An 18,306-nucleotide genomic window follows, 5' to 3' on the forward strand; every position below is an offset into this window, starting at 1 on the left:
GAACGGCTTCCCAGTGCCAGAGGGGGGCAGATGGGATATTGTTCTCACCAGACCAGAGCAGCCCCTCCTGACCTGCCAACACAGGGCCTTGGGAAATCACACCTGGCACTGGTTTCTGAGTGGTCCTTACATCCTGTGAGGAGAGGCTGAGGGAGCTGGGGGGGCTCAGACTAGAGAAAAGGAGGCTCAGGGGGGACCTTCTGGCTCTGCAATCCCTGACAGGAGGGGGGAGCTGGGGTGGGGTCGGGCTCTGCTCCCAGGGAACAGGGCCAGGAGGAGAGGGAACGGCCTCCAGCTGGGCCAGGGGAGGGGCAGGGGGGACATCAGGAGGAATTTCTGCCTGGAAAGGGTGGTCAGGCACTGGCAGGGGCTGCCCAGGGAGGTTTGGAGTGCCCAGCCCTGGAGGTGTCCCAGGCAGGCCTGGCCGTGGCACTCAGTGCTCTGGGCTGGGGTACAGGGTGGGGATGGGGCACTGGGGGGACTCTGTGGGCTGGGAGGGCTTTTCCAACCTCAGGGATCCAGGGATTCAGTGAAACACCTGCCCTCACTTGTGGGTTTAGGCTGTAAGAGCCTCAGAGGGAACAGCAGCTCTTTCATCCCACCCACACCAACCCCAGCCTGCCCTCTAGTGCTTATCCCAGTGGATCCAGCGACTGCAACACTCATTTCCACTGCAGGTTAACTGGCAGCAGCAGCAGCAGCCTGTTCACTGCTGCTGAGGTGTCCAGTTGTGGGGGGTCATGTCCCCCCTGCTCTCCCACCCAAAAAGCTCTGGGCACCACCCACAGGTGCTGAGCCAGGAAGAGATGGACTGTGGCCCATCCCAACCCTCATCCCTGCTCTGCCATCCCCTCAGCCAAAGCTGAACTGATGCCATCACTCCAAATAATCGTTGGGAACCCAGTGACCCGCTCAGTGTTCCCTGCCTGAGGCAGCAGGATGTAACCCTGGAACAGTGTGTGTCCCACAGGGAATCCCTTCTGCTCGTGCCCGCTGGGAAAAGCACCTCAAAAACAGCTCACCCTGGACCTGGAGACAACTGATTCCCTGTCCTGTCTCTGAAACCAGAGCCAGGAGTGACTTCCACACCTGAGGCCAATTAAAGTGACAAGGGTTGTCAGTGTTAATGGCTCTCTGGTTCCATTCCTCTGTGTCAAAGAGGAAATGAGCTGAGGGAAAGTGTCCCTGTGGGGACCCCCCACACTGAGGTCTGGGCACAGCCTGCAGAGACAGCTTACACCAAACCAGGAATGGTGTGAGGCTTCCTTTTAGTGTTTAAAACACAGGTTATTTTTAAAGATGCCAACCAAATCATTCCGTATTTTTCCCTCTGTTTTACCAACAGACCGAGGATAAGGTGATTGTTTTACTTCTACACACAAGCTGAGAGCAGTGAAGATGAAGTTACCCCTTTTAGGGCTGAAGTCCCATTGGCATTTTAATTACTCATTCATTTCTGGGGCAGTGATTAATATCAGCCAACTACCCTGGGATAACAAGGAGCACCTCCAGCTGTGCCCTCACACCCAGGAGCTCAGGAGCAGCTGCAAGGAACATCCACACTCCAACTCCTGCCAGTGAGGAACAGTCCCCTCTCCAGGATTATGCTGGATTATTTGGACATCAGGAGGAACTTCTTGCTGGAGAGGGTGGTCAGGCACTGGCAGGGGTTGCCCAAGGAGGTTTGGAGTGCCCAGCCCTGGAGGTGTCCCAGGCAGGCCTGGCCGTGGCACTCAGTGCTCTGGGCTGGGGGACAGGGTGGGGATGGGACACGGGGGGGATCCACGGGCTGGGAGGGCTTCTCCAGCCTCACTGACTCTGAGATCCCAACCCAACGTAGTTTTAAGCAGACCAAAGTCCCCCCTGAGCGTTCCACGGAGACCCCCAGGCAGACACTCACCTTCAGGGTGTAGACTCCCATGCGTCCCGGCACCTTGTAGAAGATCCCCTCTTCTCCGCGGGAGTTGGTGTGTAACATGGCATTCAGGCAGGCCAGGGGGGACGTCCCGCTGCAACACAGCACCACCTTCATGGCCTCTGGGGGGCTTTGGGGGCTCCCCTCCTGCTGGGGGGGCCCCTCACCCCACCCTCACACACGTGCAGAGGCGCAAAGATTCCAGACCCAAGGAGAACACGAGCTGGGGCTGCCACAACAAGCGACAGAGATGCTGGTCCACGTGTCCAAAAGCAAACAAAAAAGCCCCCACGTTCAGGCTCTCCAAGACTTGTTTTTGCCAAACATCGACCCCAGTCCCAGAGCTTTCGGGCTCTGGGTGCTCCACGGATCTCGTGTGGCAGGTTTGGGGTGAGCTGACAATGGGCTGCACGGGGATTTTGTGTTGTGTTGTGTTGGGGGGCTTTTTTCCAAAAAAGAACCCCCGTCTCATGAAAATGAGGGTTGGGGGATAAAGAATGGAAACAAATGCCACAATTTCCCCTGAAGAGAGCGGAGATCTCCGATCCCAGCAGGACAGTGGAGACACAAGATCCGTCTTTTCACTGGTGGGGGTTTTTTGTTTGGTTTTTTAAACCCACCCTGCTGCAGGCAGGAGCAAACCCAGGAGCCACACGGGTGACCTGTGTTCCCACTGCAGGGACAGGGGGATCACAGCCTCCCCCAGCCAGCTGTCCCTGCTCCCAAAGCACACCAGGACTGAGCAGGGCCCTGCACAGAAACAGGGAACCCTTCAGGAACCAGGACCACCAAACTGACTAAAGCCTGAATTTGTGACTGATGGAGAGAACTCCCTGAGCAGGAGACACAGCTGTGCCTGGAGTAAACCCAGAACATTTCAAAAATCCCCTTAAACAGGGTGAAAGGAGCCCTGGGAGGAGAGGGAAATACAGGTGGGATGAGCACAGCCCTCCAAGGATTTGGGCAGGAATTGGTGCTCCAGGCTCTGCCCAGGAGCAGCAAAGGGAACACAGAGCAAGGCACCATTCCCTGTGGGATCAGGACAGGCTGGATCCACCATCCCAGTGGTGAGACCCAGCAAAGCATAGCTGAGCTCTGCAGTAAAATCCTGTTCCACTGCATTTATTGCTTTGGGGAAGGACAGAAATTCTTCTTCCCTGGGAGGGTGGGCAGGCCCTGGCACAGGTTGGGCAGAGAAGCTGTGGCTGCCCCTGGACCCCTGGGAGTGTCCCAGGCCAGGCTGGAGCAACTGGGATAGTGGGAGGCATCCCTGCCCATGGGAGGGGCTGGGATGGGATGAGCTTTAATGTCCCTTCCCACCCAAACCATTCTGGGATCGGGGGATTTGATGCCTTTTTCCCAAACACTCCCAGCCTGCAGAAGAGCAGGGATCACTCTGAATCTCTCCCATTCCCAGGAAGCCTCAGGGTGGCAGGAGAGCTCTGCCACAGGCCTGACCTGCACCTCACCAAGCACATCCTTTTAAAAACTGCACCAGAGCAGAGCCTCAGTGCTGAGCCAAGCATTTCACAGCAGAGCTGTGCTCTGGAAGCTCCCCAAGGGAATGATGCCTTGGCAGGACCCATCTTTACAAAAGCTTTACTCATCTGGCCTCTCCACTGCTCCTCCTGAACTCACTCCCTGTTTAACAGCTTCTTATTTTTAATTCACTCTTTTCTCATGCTTACCCCTCTCAAGGTTACGTGCCCATCCCTGGCACAAATCAAACACTACCTGGGCCTGTCACACAAGTTATTATTGAATTTTTTAAAGTTAAAACTAGTTGACAAATCCCACTTAACTTTGAAAAAAAATAGGCTGGATTTGGGTAGAAGATCCGTGGCCACTTCACACCCTTTCTGCCTTTCTGGGCGAGTCCTGGTGAGCACTCAGTCCTGGTGGGAACCATCCATTTCCATGACTGTCCCTCGCTCCCAGCCCTGCTCTGGCTGCAGGAGGGTGGTTCCCAGCTCCAACCAGCCTGACCAGCCCCTCCAGGCAGCTGCTGCAGGACCACCAGCAGCTCCCACCTGAACTGATCTGGATCTCCAGTGGCACAGGAACCTCCAAACTGGACACAGGAACCTCCAAATTAGACATACAAACCTCCAAACTGAAAAAACACCCCACCAAATCACACCCAGCCCTGGCAGTTTGCTCCCAAATGCATGTGCTGCTGGGACAAAAAGCCTCTGCAGCTGCACTTTCATCGCTGCACTCACAGCAGGGCATCATCCCAGCTTTATTCCAGCTGGGAATTGCATGTTCAGGGACAGCAAACCTGTGTTAACTGCTGTGGTGATGAGGAGGATGATCATCTTCAGCAATCATCCAGTGCCAAGGCCAGCTCACTGACAATCCAGATAACTGTGTCCTATTGTTTACACTGGTTCCCACCTCAGCTGAGTAATCCTGGGATTGAGGGCTGGGATCAGGACAGGCTGATAAATCCAGTTGGATTTGGGCACCAAAAGGAGCTTGTATTAAAATTAAAGCCCAGAACATCCCTCTGCCAGAGTTTGGGAGACTCAGAGGAGGCTCTGACAGCCTCTACCAGGCTCACTTGGTTTCCATGGCATTCCCAGCACACACTGAAACTTCCTGGCTTTTCCTTTTCCAAAGAAAAGCTCGGCAAAGCCCAGAACTGGGAAACTCCCTCCCTGCTGCCTGTTGGAAGCTGTCAGCCACTTCACTTCCCCAGAACTGATGCTTTATCCCTGCTCCCAGGGTACTGGAGCTTGGGAAAAACCGGGGAGACACAAATCCACCCCTCGCAGCCTCCTCTGGCAGAGGCAAAACGGTTTAGGTTGGAATCAACCCAGTGGTTAAGCTGGAACCAAAAATGGCTCAGCCTGGAGAGGAGGAGGCTCCAGGAAAACTTCAGAGCCCCTTCCAGGGCTTAGAGAGGCTCCAGGAGAGCTGGAGAGCACTTGGGACGAGGAGGAACGGCTTCCCACTGCCAGAGAGCAGGGTTAGGTGGGATATTGGGAAGGAATTGCTGGCTGGGAGGGTGGGCAGGCCCTGGCACAGGTTGGGCACAGAAGCTGTGGCTGCCCCTGGATCCCTGGGAGTGTCCAAGGCCAGGCTGGACGGGGCTTGGAGCAACCTGGTGCTGCCAGTCACTGAAATGAGGGGTTAGCAATGATTCCCTTCTAATGCCAGCCAAAAATAACCAATTTAACAGACTCGAGGAATTTATAAACCCACGACTGACACACAAATTGCGTTTCTTACATTACTGACTGAACAAGGGGTTTGGGAACTTGCAAATATGAATTCAATTCTGAAAATAACCATTTCCCACGTGCACACTGTCACTAATGAGGTGGAGAACTGATCTCAAGGTGATCCCCAGCAAGTGACTGTCCCTGTGCTGGCAGGGCAGGCACATTCCTTACTTTATTTTGACTGCTGGAAGGGCCAAACCAGGGTAATGATGGTTCTTGTGGGAAGAGGCAGCTGTGAGGCCAGGCCACAGCATAAGAAATGGATGTTCCGAGCTCTCCCCCACTGAGGATTTCTCCAAGCTTCCCAGCATTTCAGCCCAACACACACATACCACGTGTTCCTTCCCAGAAATCCCAAATTTAGGTCAACATTTCAAACAGGACACTTCAAACCCCACACTAAATCAAAAGCTTCTTCAGCCTGAGCAGGAAAAAGGGGGTTGAGCGGTAAGTGAAGGTTATGGTGAGGACTCTGCTCCCAGCAGCTGCCTGTGGAAGGGGAGGAAGGAGGTGGAACATCCATTCCACTCTGCAATCCCACTGGAACATCCCTTCCTGTACTGCAATCCCACTGGACCAGCATCCCTTCCACACTGCAATCCCACTGGACCATCCCTTCCACACTGCAATCCCTAATTGGTGAAACCATACCCAGTGATCCAGCAGTGAGAGTCACTCCCCACCTTCACTGCAGGAAGGGCTGGACAAAGCTCCCCCAGGAGCCGGGCTTTGCTCAGGGGGCAGCATTTCCCCTTCTTTTCCTTTGCAGCATCCCCTTCTTCCCCACTCTCCACGTGAACCAGGCACTCACACCAACAGCTTTCTGTTTAGTAGGGTATTAACATGTGGTTTAGGGGTCCCTGGTTCCAGGAGCGTGGCAGTGCCAGGGCAGAGGCAGAGCCAACAGCCTCCCCCGTCAGACACAGGCAGAGTTAGGAGAGCAGCTCGTTCCTCAGCTTAAATTTGGCTTTTCCCCCACAAGCAGCGCCCCCACAAGTGGCCCCAGACAAGGTGCACACCCCCCACATGCAACCCCAGCACCCCCTCACCCCAAACCAGCAGGGCCAGGCGGGAGGCACAGCGAGGAGCCGGGCACCATCCAGGCTGTGTCCTGGGAGCAGGGATGCCAGGGGCATGCAGGGAGGGCAGGCAGGGCCAGCAGGCACAACCAGGGCTACCAGCGGGGGCTAAGGGGGGCAAAGCAGGGCTCTGGATTAGGGCTGGCAGGTGGCATTAGGAGGAGCAGCTCTGGGACAAGCAGAAGTGAGTCTTACCTTCTGGAGGTGGAGAGCAACCCAAAAAAAGGAGAGAAAGAACCCCTTTAAAAACTTGAGCAAAACAATGGACTCATCATTAATTCACACAACCCCCCCACCCCCATCCACCAGAACCAAACCTTAAACGCCTGGAGGACACTGTAAAGCTCTCAGGAACACACTGAAGCTGGGCTAATTTATGCCTTTAATTAACGGTCTGTAATGACAACGGCAGGAACATCAGGGGCTCCGAAGTGCCGAGCCCTGGATCAGAATAACCCCCTTGCAGGACCCCCTGGCTTTCTCAGACGTGGTTCAGGGTGGAAGCAGCACCTCCAGGTTCCCAGCACTGCAGCAGCTCCACCTTTCAGTGTCCCCAGATCCTGCTCAGGGCTGTTCACACCCTGCAGGGACTGTGCAGAAATCAGCAGTTCCTGATTGTTAAGGAGGAGTAAAAGGGAAGCCCCTTCCCCTAAGGCTTTTGGGGCACAGAGTTAAGAGTTCCAATGGTTTTTGGGGCACAGAGTTCCAGTGGTTTTGGGTTCCCCCTCTGTGTTTGTGCTGCAGAACAACGAGCCAGCTCATACTGAAGAGAAACCCTGAACTGAGGGTTCCTGAGGCCTCAGCTCCAGGGTTTGCCAGGAGAGAGCCAAGCCCTCAGACTCCTGCAGCGCTCATCAATGCTCCTTGTCCCCAGTCCCTCTCCAGCTCTCCTGGAGCCCCTCCAGGCTCTGGAAGGGGCTCCAAGGTCTCCCTGGATCCTTCCCTTCTCCAGGTGAGCCCCCCCAGCTCTCCCAGCCTGGCTCCAGAGCAGAGGGGCTCCAGCCCTGGCAGCATCTCCGTGGCCTCCTCTGGGCTGTCTCCAGCAGCTCCACGTCCTTGTGCTGCTGTTCCCCAGGGCTGGGGCAGCTCTGCAGGGGGCTGAGTGGGGCAGAGGGCCAGGATCCCCCCCAGTGTCCTGCCCACACTTCAGGTGCTCCCTGTGTGCTCCACAGGGAACAAAGCAGGCTCCCCATGGAGCACAGACACCAACTACACACACAGGTTCATGATCCAGAACCAAAACCCACCGTGGCCTGGAGCTGGGGGTGCCAGGAGAGTGTTCGAGGGGCAGAAGTGCCATCTCCAGCTTTTCCTCACTTGAGGAAATGTCCTGGTAGAAGCCCCTGCCTGGCTCAGAGCAGAAAACCCCGAACAGGGGGACAGTCAGGAGTGCCCAGAGGTGACACCCACACACCCAGTGACCCCGTTAAACATTAACCTGGAACCGTCCCTGGGACTCCCCCTGACAGGCATTTACCCAAACACAGCTCTGACCTGTACTTTACACCAGAGGCTTTCCAGAGAGATTTCCTTAAAGACATCACAGAGCCCTCAGACAACACCATGTCCCTGAGGCCCAAAGGCCACCCTGCCCCAGCATTTGGGGTCATCCAGACTGGCAGGAACCTCTGGAGACCCCCAGGGCAACCTCCAGGAGCAACTGCATCACAGATCTCGGGGCTTTGTCCAGTCCAGCCCTAAACAGCCCCAGAAGTGGAGGCCCCACAATCCTCCCTCCTTTTCATCACCCTTATGGTGAAGAAATTATTCCCCCAGATATCCCTTGGCATCCAAGGCCTCTCAGTCCAGCACTGGGAACCTCCCTGGGGTGGGGTCTGGCTCCAGTCCACACTGGGACAGCCTTCCCAGAGAAGCTGTGGCTGTTCCTGGATCCCTGGAAGTGTCCCAAGGCCAGGTTGGACGGGGCTTGGAGCAACCTGGGCTGGTGGGAGGTGTCCCTGCCCATGGCAGGGGGTGGCACTGGATGGGCTTTAAGGTCCCTTCCCACCCAAACCAGCCTGGGATTCTCTGATTCTCTCTCCAGCCCAAACACAGCAGTGAAATGGGAAATAAGCCTTCTGTGCCTTTTTTCCCCAAAAAGTGGTTTAAGAGTTCTGTTTTATGTTAGGAATTCCAAGAATATTTGCAGTAGAGCTGGCCAGAGCACCAGGTCTGTTCTCATTGCAGAGATGGGGTTGGATGGATTTCCTTCTTGACTAGCATTTGGGTCCCTGTGTTTGGCCAGGGGCTCACAGGATGGTGCCGTGCAGTGTTCCCATAAAATCCAAGGAAGACCAAACATTCCTGGCTATCAAGAGAAAAAGCCAGCAGAGAGATCTTTCAAAATGCTAATTTTGATGAGATATTCACTGATTTTAACACACCCAAGGAGATCCAAGGAAATCCAATGACAGATTAAAAAATGTGGATTTCAAAAGCTACTCCTCCTCAAACAAAGGTGACTCCCTGTTGCTGACTCACTGCCCACTGCTCTGGGCACGCTGCCCTGCTTGGCCACATGGATGCCACTTGTGCAGCCTGCAAGCACTGCCTGCAGGTGGGATGGCACCTCAGAGGATTGGGGCAGCCTGGCCAACAGGCAAGCCAAGACAATCAGCATGACAAGTCAGGCAAAAGGCTCGTCTGAGCTCCACGACTGGCTCCTCAGAGTGCTGGCCCTGGGCTGACCTTTAAAAATGTCACCACTAAAACTGCTGGAGCACCAGGACAAAACCCTAAATACAGGTGAGGTAACCAGCCAGTGTCACCCTGGGTTTCTGTTCTGCTAAAAAAAAAAAAAAAAAATCTCATCCAAAAATCAGCCAAACTGCCCTGCACGTAGCAGAAACCTCTGCTCCCCCAATTGCTGTTGGTTTTTATCACACTCACCTTCTTCCCTGCAATTCCAAACCCTCTACACCAGTACCAGTGCTCTGAGTCCTCTAAACTCTCCCCCCTGTTCCCTCGAGCTTCTCCAGGAGCAGCTGCTGCCCAAGCACATCCCGGGGATCACCGAGGGCAGATGGACTGGCTGCACTGCAAACGGGACAATGACACCACCTGGGCTCCCATTCCCTCTGCCTCACCCCAGCACATCTGGGGGAAGGTCACCTGTCACTTCTGCAATTGTTTTCACTCTAGAAATGAGTGATTTTAAAGAGTTTGATGCAACTCAGGATTTGAGGCCATGGATGGTGAGTAAAGCCCAACAAACACCCCCTGCAGTCAGGAGCTGGCAGAGTTTAAGGACCAGGTGCTTTGTGGAAGTACTTTGCTGTCAAGAAAACTGCAATTTGGCTTATTAAAAGCAAATTGCACTGAGAAACAACACAAAAACCTCTAAAAACACCTGACTCACACACCCTGCACCCAGCTGAGGAGCCAGGGCAGGGCACTGCTGTCACCTGCTGCCAGAGGCTCTGCCAGAACCTCCACAACCTGCAGAACTCCCCCTGCTCCCCTGACAGCTTCTCCTCCTTCTCTTAACAGTTTTCCTTTAAGAAATGTTGATTTGTGTCAAGCCCATCTTGTCATGGGCTATGACTCACCAGAACCCCAGCCCAGCCACAAGCACTGGCCCTCACTGCAACGTATTTGCTTAAAACGGGACAATCTTTTAGGTTTCAACATAAATAAAGCTTTATTACACCAATTTAATACCTGCACTGGGCCCTTGAGTGCTTCCTGCAAAGCAGGTGGATTGCTGGGTCTAACTGGCCAAGTGCAGTGGCAGACATGATTGAGGCACATTTGGGATGGCTGTTTAATTCCAAAATAGAAGAACAGGCATGGCCAATTCTCTTTATCCCCCCTCTCTTTTCCTTTGCTCTTAGGAAACAGGAGAAACACTTTGTGCTTTATAAGGACAGTTGTTCTGGAATCCAGTTGTACTTTATAAGGACAGTTGACTCTGGAATTCAGCTGAGCCCACAGCAGTTCAGGAGCTGCCCTGAGCCCAAACCACGGGAACCACGGAGCTGGAACCCTCCTGTGCCCAGCACCCTGCCCAGAGAGCCTGACCCTGTGGGAGCAGGAAGGTCCCCAGGGCAGAACCACACACCCCTCCAGGTCATTCCAGGGGAAACAGCACCAGCCATGAAGTTTTCCACACCAGGATCTTGAGCTGAGGCTGCTTCGATACTTCCTGGGTGGCTCTGAGTTTGGTTTGGGTCATTTCAAAGCTTCAGCTGAACTGCCAATTCACTTCTTGTTCAAAAAAACACATAAAAACCTGCTGTGTTTACCCCAGTGCCTGAAGCACCTGATCAGGTCTGGGTTATCCTATAAAAGAGCTGCAGCCTGGAGTCCTGCACTCCTGGGAATCAGGAATGACCCTCCTCCAGCTCCCCTGGAGAAAAGCACTGCTGACTTGAGGGCTTGTTTGCAAATGGGACCCAGACACCAAATCTGCACCATTTCAGTCCCCAAAATCCTGAGGAGATGGGGGTTAACAGCAAACCACACTGAGCTGGAAGCAATGGCTTTTACTCCAGGTACTCCACTCACCTGATTTCCTTAAGCCCTTCTTTCTGGATAACTTGAAGGATCTCTTTATGGCTCATAGGTGTGTTGGGATGTTTCTCCAGGACCTGGCGAGCGAAAGCAGAGTGAGAGAGGAAGTTACTCATGAGCATTTTGACTTTTAATATTCAGCTGCACCAAAAACCACAGCTGCTGGTTTGGACTTCTCCAAAGGAAGGACTACTGCCCCTCTCCCACCTCATGACCACCACCTGAGGGACACAGGGAGCAGGGGGGCTCCAGGGACCCGCTCAAGGACCTCAGGGCAATTCCCAGCTTTTATTTGGGATGTGAGGCAGCACTTTGTGGAGAATTAAAGGCTCCACAGCACAGGGGAGCCCCCTAACCATCAGCTGCCCACCCTGGAATGCTCCAGGAACTTCGAGGTACCTCAGATCCAACACTCCCCAAAAACCCCAAATCCACGAGCCGGAACTATTACTCAGTTTGGCTGAAAGGACTAAAGGAGCTGAAGGGAATGGGGGGTTTGGCACTGTTGGGGCTGTTTGGAACTCTCTGCACACAGGTCAGCCTTAAAAGTCCATAAATAGGGTCCATGGAAATGGCTCCTCTGTAAACTGCCAAACACAATCCCAGCCCCTCAGCATCGCTCTCCTCCTTCCAAGGGCACTGAGAGGCAAAAGTAGAATTGAAAGAGTGGCCAGAGAGATGTTTGAGGCTTCTGAAGGAAGATGCCAGTTACCACACGTCATTTGGATATTTTAAGCAGTTATTTGTGCTGGGGGATGGGCAGGAAATGCCTCGTTTCCTTCTTAGTCATCAGCTTTTGACCCGAGCCCTGAGCCCATCAACCCCCAGCCCTGACTTAGGGCTTCCACCAGACACAAACCACAAGTGCCCGCCCTGCAAACCCAGCGAGTGACTCTGCAGAAGGAAATGAACACTTTCAATTCCTCTGCTCAGCGGTTGTGCAGGACCCAGGGCTTGTCCTGAACCCCTGCACCTCCTCCCCATCCCCCCAGGGATGGGATAACACCCCGTTATCCCCAAGGCTGCAGATCGTGCTCCCTTGGAAAGGACTCTGCTCGGGCTGCAGCATCTGCCTGCTCAGAGAACAAAACCCCCACGTTTTGCTGCATCTGCAGCTCTGGAAGCTCCAGCTGAGGGCCCCATCCTGGTAAATCTCTTGGTAAGGGATGTTAAAGCCTGACTTTCAGAGCAACAGACAACCATAAAACAGATTGGGTGGGAAGGGACCTTAGAGATCATCCAGCTCCATCCCCTGCCCTGGGCAGGGACACCTTCCACTAGCCCAGGAGCTACAGCTGAAAGCTTGTTCTGCACCATGAGCCTGAAGCCTGGTGAGGGCAAGAAATGAAGTTTATCTCCATTTCCATCTGCAGTGTCACCTCTTCACTGCAGGCAGCAAAAGCAGAGGAGAAATGAGGCGGTGCTGTGAGTGCATTCCCGAGCTGCCTGAGGGCACACACAAACCCAACTGGGCATTTCCTTCCTTCCTGGGCACTGTGCTCTCCTGACAAGCCCCATCTCGCTCACACCCCGAGCAGCAACACCTCAGTTCATTAACTTTTCACCACCACGGTGCAAATTAACGCCCAGTTGGACCAGGGAACCTCATCAGTGAGCACAGGGAGCAAGGACAGCTTTTCCCATGATATCCCTGCCTGCCCCCAGGGTGCTGCCATGCACCTGTCCCAGGTAACCTGTCCCCAGGTAACCTGTCCCCAGGCCTTGCTCCCGGAGCTGAGCTCAGCAGGACTCAGTTTGGCCTCCTGCCACCCCTGCCTGGCTCCTGCAGATGCTGCTGGGCCGCCCTGAGAGGGTCACTCTGCAAGATCAACCAGCTCTCCTGGGTTTCTCTGCTCCACAGGACACATTCCTAGAATCATGGAATTATTTGGATTGGAAGTCAGCCTTAAGATCGTCGAGTCCAGCCATCCCCCAGCGCTGCCAAGGACACCACTAACCCATGTCCTCAAGTGCCACCGTGGCTTTGCCAACTCAGGATCAAAGTTTTCTTGTGTTGAGCAACCACCAGCACAGGGGAAACCCATCAAACGGCCCGCGTGGCTCCCCAGGGCCGAGATTAATTCGCACCCTCCTGATAAGAGTCATCTCGTGCTCTTCAAGAAACTTACTGAGTATTAACTCTCGGCCTCCTTAGCTAAACAAAGCAGTTCACACCTCCAGCTGCACCAACAGCTCCCTGCTGCCACACAGGCTGAGCCAGAAGAACCAGGAACGAGGATTAGAGAGGCTCTTAAAAACACAGATACACTGAAGTACCTCCTCCTCTCCCTTCTGCCCTGTAATCCTGTATCACATCTTTCACTGGAGCCATTTTTAGTTACTGTGTGTAAATAAATAAAATCTACTGTCTGCCAGAGGACTGGGCTTGAGAGGCATTTGAGAATTAAGAGTGAGGGTTTATGAAGTCCCTTTGTGCTGTGCTGGGCCAAGAGGAGCCAGAGAACAAACCAGCAGGTGCCAGCCCTGGGTACTGGAACCCTTCATTCCCTGAGCAGAGATGGGAATGCTGAGAGGTGTCAGCTCAAGGCAGGGGAAGCCAAATATTGGGGATGGGGTCACTGATGCTCAAATCACACCTCCTTAGGGGGTGAAATGGTCTACTGGGCTCTTTGTTGACAAAAAACATGAATCATGGATTGGGTTTGGGTTGGAAGGGACCTTAAAGATCATCTCATTCCAATCCTGTTTTCCAGTTCCAAGGATCATAAGAAGAAAAGATATTTCCTAATTTTACACCTTGGCTGGGCTCAATGGCCTTAAAGGGCTTTTTCAACCTCAGCAATCCTCTGGTTCATCTCTTTTATTTTATTTTATATTATGGTTTTGCTGAACTCAGCTCCAAGTCCATACTCTGCTTCCAGGTTCCAGGACGAGCTCTGGCAGCACAAGCCAGAGGAATCCTCCTGCTCTGGCCACCCTGCCTGCCGGCATTCCCAATGTCCAGAGTAAAATGGAAGGGCTCAGGAATTCCCAACAGAGACAGCTGCACTTCCAGCACCTCCCTGAAGGACAAGGTTAACATCATATAAATAGGAGAGGATTAAAAGTTACACCCAAACCAACCACCCTCTAACCTCGACTGCCAGGACTGGCTGCTTTGGGAGTAGTTTGGTGTGTGTTTTGCAGCACTGATAACCCCAACCCCACAACAATCTCATCCCTACATCAAAGCTTTCACCCCCGTTTTGGAAATACTTCAAACTAAATCAACAGCCCTCCTGGCTCCCCAACCCAGGGAGGAGCAGCCAGAGCTCCACAGCAGATCCCTGAGGAGATCCCCAGAGTGCCAGCAATTCCCAGGGGCTGCACCACAACACACACTGGGGTGAAAGCCTCACACTGAACGAGGGGGCTGAGAGTCCACACAGGGACATTTTATGTACAGGACAAGGGAACAGCCACAGTTTCACCCTGAAAATACACCAAGCTCTGCCCTGGGCAGCACAGACACAACCTGACCTGTGTTACCAGTGGTGCTGAAACACACACAGCAAAGAGAAACTGGGCACAGAGGAGAGGGGCAGGGGGGACAGCAGGAGGAATTTGTCCCTGGAAAGGGTGGTCAGGCACTGGCACAGCTGCCCAGGGAGGTTTGGAGTGCCCAGCCCTGGAGGTGTCCCAGGCAGGCCTGGCTGTGGCACTCAGTGCTCTGGGCTGGGGGACAGGGTGGGCATCGGGCACAGGGTGGACTCTGTGGGATCTTGGAGGGCTTCTCCAACTGGAATAGCTCTGTGATCCAGTGAAACGTGTCCTGGGCTGCTGAACCTCCAAACAGTGGGACATTTACCCCCTCTGCTCCCCAGGTCTCCCCAGTGAGTAGAAATCACTGCTTACACAGAGTCCCATCTCTGGTTTAACAGAGCTGAAACTGCCATGAGAAAACACATTCCCAGACTGACCAGATAATCTGCCCACTTACGGGTTTTACTCCTTTCCTCGATCCTTTGGCAGAGGAGGAGGTGTGAACCCACAGGAAGATAATCTGAAAGCACAGGAGCAGGCCAGGGGGCTGGGACTGTGAGGATGGACTGAGTGAGAACAGCTCAGGAAGGAAGTGGTGAGAGCCTCAGCTCTGACACCTCCATGCTCAGTCAGCAGCTCTGCCAGAGCAAGGCTGGTACCTGGAGGTGGGGCTGGAACCTGCAGGGCCAGGCTCAGCTGGAGAGGGATTTCCACACACCCCGTTCCATCTAAATTCTTCCTAAAAAACACACGGACTAAATTCATGGCTCCTTACATTCTGCATTTTCCTACTGCTTCTCACTAGGAAAAGGAAGGTTCCTCTTCCTATAGACCTTACCAAGACCCTGCACTGAATCCCCTCATGCCAGGAAAAGATGGGAATTAACTAAGCCACCACTGCCCTTCCCAACTCCACCTGCTCCATGGAACAAAGCTCTGGGTAGTGGAGATCTCCATCCAGAACACTGGGATGGTCAGCAAAGCTGTGCTCTCCTGGTGACCCCATACACACAACGATCCCATAGGTGTATTCCACACACACAACAACCCAAACAGCACTGGAGGTGCCCCAGCAGTGCCCAGCACAGGGACAGGCACTGCCCTGGGCCTGTGTCCACGTCACTTTTGACACAAATCAAACATCAGGGCCTCAGGAACGAGCTCCTTCCAGATTCAACACCAGGTCCTCAGAGAACTCAGCGACTGCCAAACAAAACCCAACGCTCAGTGCTGGATCCCGGGCCGAGAGGGATGAATGTGATGACAGGGAACACGGTGCCTCTCCCACAGGGAATGAATCCCCCCCTCCACTCCCTGGACAGAGGTTCAGGGCTCCTTCAGAGCAGTCTCAGGGCACTGCTCTGACATGCAGGACACCACAACAGCTACACCAGGGCTCTTGGGAGGGCTGCACTGAATCATCCATGAAACGGGGGCTGAAACCCTCAGTGAGGGAGTCAGAACCAGCTCCCCTCCCCCAGACCTGCCCAGCACTACCCAGCTCTTACTGGGCACCATGGCTGGGTTCAGAGCTCAGCCCTTGCCAGCAGCAGGAGTTGGCTGCGCTGTTCCGTTCAGGAGAGCTCTGAGCCATCCAAGGCCTGCCCACGTAAATCCAACAGTGCACCGTGCCAGGATTCCAAATGAAGGAGGATAAAAGCCTCGTGGAAACTCATCTTTGAAGTGGTTGGGTTTGTTTGTGTTTGTTTTTTAACAGTAATCAGCCCATCAAGGTTTAATCCCGAGATTCTCCAAGACTGGATGTGAAGGAGCACCTCAGTCCATTAATGCTTTCAGGGAGCGTTTGGAGAAGTGCACTTTGGAATTCCTGCTGTTGGTTACTCCCTTGTGCAAAGGAGGATTTAAAACTGGGCAAACTAATGGTGTAAACGCAGCCATCACTTACATCCCTTCCTGGAAACAGCGCTTAAACCTCCTAAATCCACGAATCCACAGCAACCTGAGCGGTTCCTGCCTCAGTCCCCACGTGCTCTGGAGAGAGACAGCAAAACCTGACCATCTGGTTACACCTCCTCCTCCTCCTCACATCCAACCTGGACCTCTCTCTGAGCTCCCGGCCATCCCTCTCCAGGAGGAGAACTCCCCTGCAGCTCCAGACACCAGCAAGTCCCCTTCCATCAGGAAACCATCCCCGTGCAAGGCAAACCTTGGAGAGGGAAGTGGGTCAGCTATAAAAAGCCCAGGGAGAATGTGAAATTCCTGCTGGGTCAGACACCCCGGAGCAGAAACACCACACACACACAGGGCAGGAACAACGGCAGAGACAACAGGGGATGAAGGGCTTGACCCAGATTGCAGTATCTGCTCTACTCATCCAATTAGCCAAATGCTGCCCAGGGCTTTAGCCAGAAACCAGGTCAGGAAGGAATGGGCAGTTCCAGGTGCCATCACACGCCAGGGAATGCTGTCATTCCCCACTGTGGTGTCCCACCACCCCTGAAGGGGGCTGAGCAGCAGCCTGGAGAGGTGACACCCAACAGTCACGTTCCAGGGACGCTCACAAACTCTTGTTCCAGCCAAGATCCAGCGCTGGAGACGTGGAGAAGAACAGGCACACAGGGCTGAAGTTGTACCCCCGACTCAGCACGGGCAGGAACCAAATCTAAAATCACAGACTGGGTTGGGTTGGAAGGGACCCTAAAGCTCATCCTATTCCACCCCCTGCCATGGGCAGGGACACCTCCCACCAGCCCAGGTTGCTCCAAGTCCTGTCCAACCTGGCCTTGAACACTTCCAGGGATCCAGGGCAGCTTCTCTGGGCAGCCTGTGCCAGGGCCTCCCCACCCTCACAGCCAGCAATCCCTTCCCAATATCCCATCTAACCCTGCCCTCTAAATTGTCTGTATTTGTGATGTTTCATTTCAATGATATGTCCAAGGGGACACTGAAGAGTTGCTTCAAACCAGCCTTATCTGGATTAATGGAAAACTTGTCCAACCAAAAGACAATGTGACCACTCTACAGACCACACCGGGCTCTCTCTGACTTCCAAAACTCCAACCCAGATGCTTGACAAGCTCAGCTTTAAGTGCAGAATAAAGTTTCATCGAATCACGGAATATCATGAGTTGGAATAGACCCCCAAGAATCAAGTCCAGCCCCTAAGCCTGAAAGAAGCTCAACAGGGTTGTATCAAATTCTGAAGACAGAGGTTTGCTGCCTACAACAGGTTTTGGTGGAGAAAACCCAGAAGTGACCAGCCCTACAAAACCACTCACAGCTCACACCCCTGAAGTTGGAGAGCAGAACTAGACTGGAAGGGCAGCTCTGAGGGGAGGGCTCGAGCACAACCTGCCTCCAGCAGCAACGTGGGTAGGGGGTGGGAGAGGGGGGATATCTGTGGTGGGGACTAACAGAGCAGCCTTTTCCAAAAAAAAAAAAACCCTCTGTGCTCTCCCTGAAGGTTTGAGAAGGCTGAGGGGCTGTACAGGGGGTCTAAAGGTGACAGGGGACGCTCCCAATTATCAGCCAGAGCCAATCCCTGAGCCAGACTTGCTGCACCGCTCCTGGCTGTGTGTTCTGGCTCCCACACCCAGCACAAGAGCTCAGCATTCAGATCCAAAGTTCTGCAAAGCTGGAGGATGTTTTTGTACACTCACCCATCAAGCCTTAAGCTCCCTGTAAGAATTGGTGCCAATAACATTAATATTGGAGTTCCACTGTAGCAGCACCTCCGTTCAGTCAGTGCCAGCTGAACAGGCAGCTGGCACAGGGCTGGGACAAGGCACTGCTTCCCAACAGGGAAATCATGGCTATGCCACTGCAGAGCACCCAGGGAAGGGCTCTGAGCCCCACAGAATCCCCAAAACAAGCAGTGCTCAGCCAGCCCAGGGGCAGAGCCAGCTCCTGCTCGGGTCAGGCAGCACAGCAGGGACACGGGAGCAGCTCCCAGGGTTTGTGCAGGAAAGCCCAGGCACGTCCAAACCACCAGGGAGCTGCTAAACCCAGACAGGGTGCTTGGCTCAACTCGCTGCCCAGAGATGTTTGACTCGAGGGGCCCAATGACCCCCAAAGCCCCAAACTCCTGCGAGCTGCACAGTGGTCCCACCCCTCTGGCTCGGCTCCTCCC

At 54.0% G+C, this 18,306-nt stretch overlaps 1 protein-coding gene across 3 annotated transcripts in view; it reads right to left on the minus strand.

Annotated features, from left to right (window-relative positions):
- Window positions 1-18,306, minus strand: part of ASXL2 (ASXL transcriptional regulator 2) — a 61,625-nt gene that overhangs the window by 33,240 nt on the left and 10,079 nt on the right. For all 3 annotated transcript variants that reach the window (XR_007630742.1, XR_007630743.1, XM_050330848.1), the window contains exons 2-3: window positions 10,728-10,810; window positions 1,901-2,009 (exon numbers count right to left, since the gene is read on the minus strand). Coding sequence is in view for 1 of the 3 variants with exons in the window: in XM_050330848.1 (XP_050186805.1) it covers window positions 1,901-2,009; window positions 10,728-10,810 (192 nt within the window). In the remaining 2 variants the exon portion in view is untranslated. The remainder of the gene's footprint in view (window positions 1-1,900; window positions 2,010-10,727; window positions 10,811-18,306) is intronic.

Source organism: Myiozetetes cayanensis, unplaced genomic scaffold (assembly GCF_022539395.1).
Source record: "Myiozetetes cayanensis isolate MyiCay16 unplaced genomic scaffold, myiCay2020 scf45, whole genome shotgun sequence".
Lineage (NCBI taxonomy): Eukaryota > Metazoa > Chordata > Aves > Passeriformes > Tyrannidae > Myiozetetes > Myiozetetes cayanensis.